This window comes from Amblyomma maculatum, chromosome 3, assembly GCF_055883805.1.
Source record: "Amblyomma maculatum isolate TAMU_Amacu chromosome 3, ASM5588380v1, whole genome shotgun sequence".
Lineage (NCBI taxonomy): Eukaryota > Metazoa > Arthropoda > Arachnida > Ixodida > Ixodidae > Amblyomma > Amblyomma maculatum.
In genome coordinates this window covers 36653179-36661371 of record NC_139346.1, presented here as the reverse complement: position 1 = coordinate 36661371, position 8193 = coordinate 36653179, and the positions used below count along the sequence as shown (strand labels likewise).

Below are 8193 nucleotides of genomic sequence, written 5' to 3'. Positions count from 1 at the left end.
TGTACGGTCCAAAGTACCGACCATTTTCTAGCTACTGTCTCGTCGGCATATAGGAAACCATACCCACATACAATATCCAGCTATTCACCTCGCACCAAGGCGTCTGTCGATGTTTCTTGCGCTGCTTCTACTTTTGCTTAAGAGTGTACCAGCGTCCGTCCGAGGTATAGGCGCGTCTGAGAGATGTATTCGTGGGTTAAGGCCAGCGGGAATATTCGTAAGGAATGCTGGACGCTTCAGTCATGTAGGAGTCTATGGCTGGGCACCTTTCACCACTTTTCGTATCGGTGAAAACAGTTTCGGTACGAGTGACTGGTTTCTCCACAGTAGTAGCAAAGTGGGCAATGATCGCCAGTTTGCCAGCGTGGCCTCATCTGAGCTGGTCGCGCAGTAGATACTGAACGGTTGTATGCAGGAGCCTGCTGGCTCTCACTTGGGGTTGGACTGGCAGGATGAGTGGCGTTGGAATATATCATGGCCTGTGGCGGCATTGGTTGCAGAGCTTAGGTGCGCTGAGCACCTGGTGGACTTCTCGAATTATCTGCGAAAGAAAGGATAGTTTGACTGTGAATGCTATCTAAAATAGCGAAAGACAAATTAGCAACGAAATGTACGGCAAAATATCACATACTGGCAATTACTATCCAATTTGCTGATTGGGAAATTTTTCCATCAAAATAATAAAGTGAATAATATCCTGAGGCTGGCAAGTGCTAGTTCCCGACAAGAAGTCTCACGCTCACTGTTTTGCTGATCGGGCGTGAAGATGAGGCGGCACGATGAGGGTGCGATCCGACGCAATGGTTAAGATTTGGCCGGGCCACCCAGGGCAGAACCCTCGAAAAGCTCAATCGGCCATCAAATTTGCTGCCAAGGCTGGGGAGGCAGCTTCCACTCGCAGTGGGACACAGTAATTTGCTCTGTGCCGACAGTCAGACTGAAGCTCTTCTAGGTTTGCTATCGCATTTTCGTTAATGCACACAGCTAATAGCGAACAGGCGCTGGCACACGCACACACCAGCATACACAACATGCAGCACGCCCGCCAGCCGTACCAAACTTCAATGTCTGCCACCGCGAAAGGAACGAGGCAAGTGCTTAGGCGCACTGAGTTGAAAAGGGGAGGGGAAAGAAGCAAGCACACACAAAACGAAGAGCTCGCGGCCTACGCGGTATAGAGCGTGGCAGCGAGGAGGAGAGATGAAATGCGAGCCCGCGACGCAGGGGCCGCCGCTGCTTGAGAGGGAAGAGGGGAACGCGGGAGACGAGGAGTCACTGTCTAGCCAGTGCGGCCCTCCACGCAGCAACCGCCAGCTGTCTGTGAGGGTGAGTCACCATCTAGACAGCTCGTAGGGGGCCGTAAACTGAACTGCCATCATTTTCTTGATATTTTGAATTGCTCAACTTAACCGACCATGTGTTTGTGCACCGGACTGCCGCCGCATTTTAAAAGAAAATGCGAGATAGTAGACAGAAAGAGGAGCATGTAGCCATAACCCAGCGCCCTCCTGGATTAAGAAACACATGGTGTAATAATTATAGTGCAGCGAAATCTGCAGAATATTTGAAATATTAGGAGTCGTAGCTATTTTCTAAATTGGATACAATTAACACTAAGCATGCAGGTCATGCTGAGTGTAGAAACATTGAAGCTCGACCACATGATGCCAATATTGAATATTTGCAGAAGGTAGACGAAAGCCATATATTGCTAATATACAATCACTATGGCGCCTACATAATAAGGCCCCGATGAGGTTATATAAAGTCCTGTTGATGCCAGGCATATGGCCCTGGTCTGTCTATATAAGGTCATGACGATGTCATATATGCCCTTTATCAGGCCACATAAGGTCGCGAGGATACCATATATGCCCCTGATCAAGCCATATAAGGTCCCGTTACCCGTTCAGATATGGATTATATGTTGCATGATATGGCCAAATCTGAGCCATATAAGGGCAACATTTTGCGCATATATGACCTTATCTGGCCCAGATAAGGTCTTATTTGCCTGCTTATATATTTGTATCTGGCAGCATATGTTCCATTTCTGGAGCCGAAATGGGATTTCCGTAAGGGATGACACAACAAAACTCTGCATTTCGTTACAATGAAGTAATTCCTTCGCACAGAGCAGTATTTTTAAGGATGATGCTAGAATAGCACTAAGCCTTAACGCGGTCGCGATACCTTGTATAGGAACGAGCCTATCATGCACACTATTTAAGGTGCACAAACATTATGCAAGCGGGAAGTCATCCATCATCAGTATGATGAACATACATTTGAAAGTCAAACAACGTTCCCGTCTTTCTCAAACGATCGTTGTACTGTTCTGTTTGCCTTTCTTTTAGCCATGTCCGAGACATTAGGTCAAAACAACCTGAGTGACCCTTTCATTCCATGCTCTTCAGTCCGTACCTAGCTGATACTGTTCGATGACGCTGAAATAACAGCGCTTGACGATGCTTATTTTTCAGATCAAAATTTTCCTAGCATTTTCCAGCGATGCAGCGATTTTCCACGGGTGCAGCGGTGGCGTAGAGGTAGAACATCCGCCTCGCATGCAAGAGGACCGGGGTTCAAATCCCGGTGCCGCGCAATTCTCCACCGGATGAAAAAAAAAATAATAAAAAAAAAAAAAATCCGCGTGTCGATGGAATTGCATAAACAGGTTTGGGGTGCGACCTGATGCCGGTGAACACCTCCGGCAACGCACTCCCTCACCAGAACAGGAGTTGGCCACCCTGGTGCAGTAATTGGCCACAACCTCCTATGATAAGCTCCATAAAACCCCGGCCCTCAGTCACCAGCGGCTGCGGAACAACTGACCACGGCGGCGGTCAGGCCTGTGACGCAGCAGGGGGTGCTAAGAAAGCCTGGCTCCGCTGGACAGGCCGCCATTGGAAACTGACCCTGGCAACGTTTAATGCTAGAACCCTAGCTAGTGAAGCTAGTTTAGCAGTGCTGTTAGAGGAACTGGACGGCATGAAATGGGATGTCATAGGGCTTAGTGAGGTTAGGAGGCCGAATGAGGCATATACTGTACTGAAGGATGGGCATGTACTGTGTTATCGAGGTTTACCAGAGAGGCGACAACTAGGAGTAGGTTTCCTTGTCAATAAGTATATAGCAGGTAATATAGATGAATTCTATAGTATTAATGAGAGGGTTGCAGGCATCGTAATTAGGCTTAATAAGCGGTATAAACTGAAGGTTGTACAGGCCTATGCACCTACATGTAGTTATGATGACCAGGCAGTTGAAAGCTTCTATGAAGATGTAGAATCGGCAATGCGAAAAGTAAAGACGCAGTATACTGTATTAATGGGCGACTTCAATGCCAAGGTAGGGAAAAAACAGGCAGGAGACAAGGCAGTAGGTGACTATGGCATTGGTTCTAGGAATAGCAGGGGGGAGTTACTAGTTGAGTTTGCAGAGCGCAATAACTTACGAATCATGAATACCTTCTTCAGCAAACGGAAGAACCGGAAATGGACATGGAAAAGTCCTAACGGAGAGACTAAAAATGAAATCGACTTCATAATGTGTCCAACCCCCGCCATTGTGCAGGATGTAGAGGTAATCGGGAAAGTGCGATGCAGTGACCACAGGATGGTGAGGTCCCAAATTAGCCTAAATCTGAAGAAGGAACGCAACAGATTAGTAAGAAAGAAACCCATCAACGAATTAGCGGTGAGAGGGAGGGCAGAAGAGTTCAGGATCTCGCTACAGAATAGGTATTCAGCTCTAACTGAGGATGGCGACATTACCCTAGAGGCAAGGAACAATAATTTCAGAGATATCATTACTGAGTGCGCGGTAGAAGTAGGCGGTAGGATAGTTAGAGAGGATACCGGTAAGCTGTCTAAGGAGACGAAAGATTTGATTAAGAAACGCCAGAGTATGAAAGCTTCCAATCCAACAGACCAGATCGAATTGGCCGAGATATCAAAGCTAATCAATAAGCGCAAGGTGGCCGATATAAGGAAGTATAACATGGAGAAAATTGAGCATGCTGTAAAGAACGGGGGAAGCCTTAAAGCGGTAAAGAAGAAATTGGGCACAGGCAAAAACCAGATGTATGCGATAAGGGACAAAGCAGGCAACGTCATCACTAATATGGACAAGATAGTCAAAATAGCCGAGGAGTTCTATACAGATCTCTACAGTAGTCAAAGTAGTCAGGACCGTAATGAGATTGGCGGTAGGGAAAAACAGTCAGACGTTCCACCAGTGACGAAGGACGAGGTCAAGAAAGCACTAGAAACTATGAAAAGGGGGAAATCAGCTGGAGAGGATCAGATAACTACAGATTTGCTGAAGGACGGGGGGGATATCGTGCTAGAAAAACTGGCCACCCTGTATACGCAGTGCCTGGTGTCATCGACGGTACCGGAACCATGGAAGAATGCAAACATTATCCTCATTCACAAGAAAGGGGACTCTAAGGACCTTAAAAATTACAGACCAATCAGCTTACTGTCTGTTACGTATAAGGTATTTACTAAGGTAATCACTAATAGAATCAGGACAACCTTAGACTGCAATCAAGCAAAGGATCAAGCAGGGTTTCGGAAACGGTACTCTACTATCGATCATATCCATACCATCAATCAGGTGATAGAAAAATGCTCGGAATATAACCAGCCCTTATACATAGCATTCATTGATTACGAAAAAGCATTTGACTCAGTTGAAACCTCGGCGGTGATGCAGGCATTGCGAAATCAGGGTGTAGACGAGCCGTACGTGAAAGTGCTGGAAGATATATATAGTGGCTGCACAGCAACCATAGTTCTGCATAAAGAAAGTAACAAAATTCCCATAAAGAAAGGTGTTAGGCAAGGAGACACAATCTCCCCAGTACTATTCACAGCTTGTTTAGAGGAAGTATTCAGAGACTTGGAATGGGAGCAGTTAGGGATAAGGGTAGATGGAGAATACCTCAGTAATCTGCGATTTGCTGATGACATTGCCTTGCTAAGCAACTCGGGGGATGAACTGCAAATAATGATTGATGACCTAGACAGGAAAAGTAGAAAGGTAGGCTTGAAAATCAATATGCAGAAGACTAAGGTAATGTTCAACAGCCTCGGGAAGGAACAGCAGTTTACATTAGGTAGCGAAATACTGGAAGTAGTAGGCGAATATGTCTACTTAGGACAGGTAGTAACCGCAGATCCGGACCATGAAAAGGAAATAACAAGAAGAATAAGATTGGGATGGAGCGCATTTGGCAAGCACTCGCAGATTATGACTAGCAGCTTACCGGTATCGCTCAAGAGGAAAGTATACAACAGTTGCATCTTGCCTGTACTCACCTATGGGGCTGAAACGTGGAGGCTATCCAAGAGAGTTCTACTTAAGTTGAGGACAACCCAGAGGGCTATGGAACGAAAAATGGTAGGGGTAACATTAAGAGATAGGAAGCGTGCAGAGTGGGTCAGAGAAATAACTCAAGTTACCGACATTCTAGTGGAAATTAAGAAGAAGAAATGGACATGGGCAGGACATGTAGTGCGAAGAGAGGATAACCGATGGTCGCTGAGGGTAACAAACTGGATTCCAAGGGAAGGAAAGCGTAGCAGGGGGCGGCAGAAAGTTAGGTGGGCGGATGAGATTAAGAAGTTCGCAGGGGTCAAGTGGATGCAGCTAGCACAGAACCGGGTTAAGTGGAGAAATATGGGAGAGGCCTTCGCCCTGCAGTGGGTATAATCAGGCTGATGATGATGATGATGATGATGATGATTCCAGCGATGCCAGGTCGGAGGCCCTATCACCAAATGATAGATGGTGTCCCTAGATGTCCATGGCTGAATCCAGACGTCTTCCGAAAAAGCCTTTCATTTCGTGCAACCAAGGGTGACCTCGTCCAGAGCACGTACGCGAAGAGCGGGACGCATTTGGTTCACTACATCATTCAGCTGATACTGAAGCACGGGGAACCCGTCAGGAGCTACAATGAGTTCACCAGCAACACGCGCATTGTAGAATATATGGAATTCGCCGACTGGACGCCTTCGCTTCCTATCAGACTGTTTTTTACCCACCAGCCTCTACGGCGTGAGACGATGACCAATGAAGCCAAATACGTCTACGTGGCTCGCAACCCGTGGGACGTGTCCCCGTCGTTGTTTCGCATGATGACGGACATGAGCATCTACAAGTTCCAGGATGGCACGTTCGAGGAATTCCTTGATCCATTCATGGAGGGCGACCTTGGCTACGGGGACTACTTTGACCACGTGGCGTCTGGATATGCTCTGAAGCACGAACCTAACGTGTTTTTTGTGACATACGAAGAATTCATCAAGGACGCACGGCCCACCGTCTTAAGACTGGCTAAATTCCTGGGCGAGCGTTACAGTCAAGCTTTGCAAGAAGATGAGCAGATTCTAGAGAATATCCTCAAATGGTCGAAACCAGAGCACATGAGGAAGATAATCGTGTTTGATCTGGGAGGGAACAAGACTGCCGAGTGGGACGATCTCTTCGTTAGGAACCAAGTAAAAAGCAAGAGAGGCTACGAGGGAGACGATGAAAAATATGCCTTAGTCAGAGAGGCAAAGGTGGGAAGCTGGAAGGATTATTTCACGCCAAACCAGCTGGTTTGTTTTGAAAAGAATATACAAAACAGAAAAGAGAAAGCCTCGTTCATGCACCTGTGGAATGACATTCGAGAACAGGCCATTGAATTATCAAGAACATGACTGCCGTGAACTTCTCAAATGCATAAAGTATTTATCACGGCATTAGAATAGGCATATTTAGAGCTCATGAAAGATCTCCTAAATATATACAGTAAATGCTCCCACCTAAATGGTCTATATAACCATACCTTATACATTATTTGGAACATTTGTATGCCGTTGGCAGGCACCAGCTTATCCAATAATGGCCAACTCTGTAGATACGTGGGCTAACTATATTGTTTAATATACTGAGCTTCATCGAGGCCACGCAAACTCATTGAAAATATTTTCTGTCAGTCTACTTGCAATCGTGTAATCCAGCTTCACCCAGCCTTTGCAGCCCTCGGATTGAATTATATGCACCTGGGCTGGCCGCATCACCTATGGAATTTCACTGCTGAGCATAAAATCTCGAGTGGCCTTTCTTGAACCAGCAGTGACAACACGATGTCGCTTCAAGAAAAAATAATGCGCACTATAGGCGCCCCGGCTCGCCGGTAAAAATCCCTGATGACAAAGTTTATATGAAACACACATATAGGTTGTCTTTGTCAGTAGAGCGGTAGCTAGCTTTAGAGCGGTAGACTTCCGAGTATTGTAAATATATATCGAGCCTCAACATATTTGTTTCGAAATTTGTGTCAGCTGTTTCATTACAAAGTATGTGAGTTCACAAATTAAATCACTCTTCAAAGATAATTCTCAAGCAATGTTTTTTTTCTTATTTTTTTCTTTAAAACCACTTATAGTCTGTGTTTTCCCCACATACTGCAATTGTACCACACTGTGACCTGTGACATGCTATTCTGTGCTGCTGTCTACCTGCCGAGTTATGAAGAACTTTTTCTGTGCTCCCGGAGGCCCCGTCAGGTGACATGTATGTCACTTGTATGTGCGGTTCCGCGGAAAAATTGTATTTTGCTACAAATTTCAGTTAAACAATAAAACGATAACTGTGTTAATTTTTTGTTTGTCCTTCATGTTTCCTTAAAATACCTAGTCAGTAGTTTTGAGAACACAAGTGAGTCGCTTACTGCCAAGTCACCAAACCTTCAGAAATCAGAACATTTGGATGCATCAAAGATGTTTTTGCGACATAGTTTTAATTACAGACAATCATCAGCCACAGTTGTGTTGTGAAAACGTTAAAGACTTTTCGCAACAGTATCGGTCGGCCTACGTCTTCGGAACTGAATTTTTTCTGAAGTGCCGAATTGGCGCTATGCCCACAGTTTTCAGAAAGAGCGTTAGCCTGCAAGAGTTCGTTACCCAATGTTAAATGTTAGTGGAACTATGGGCTTAAGGTTTAAGCTGCGAAGAAGCCATCAATACTACAAACGTGGCAAGACAGATTGTACCTTTCGCAGTGTTGTCGATGAAAGCAGGCTTGAATTTGATGACGGACACGAATGTCGGCTTCTAGTTGACATGAATGTTCAAAATCCCTGTGCTGTCTGCCTAAAACTACGCATCCGATCTACTATGTGGCAGCTCA

General features: G+C 45.7%; 1 protein-coding gene across 1 annotated transcript; it reads left to right on the top strand.

Moving 5' to 3' along the window:
- Positions 1-5762: 5762 nt before the first annotated feature.
- LOC146194528 (3-alpha-hydroxysteroid sulfotransferase-like) lies at positions 5763-6751 on the top strand. The gene has a single exon (XM_084596072.1). The coding sequence runs from the start codon at positions 5763-5765 to the stop codon at positions 6714-6716; it is 954 nt and encodes a 317-aa protein (XP_084452198.1). The 3' UTR covers positions 6717-6751.
- The last annotated feature ends 1442 nt before the right edge of the window (positions 6752-8193 follow it).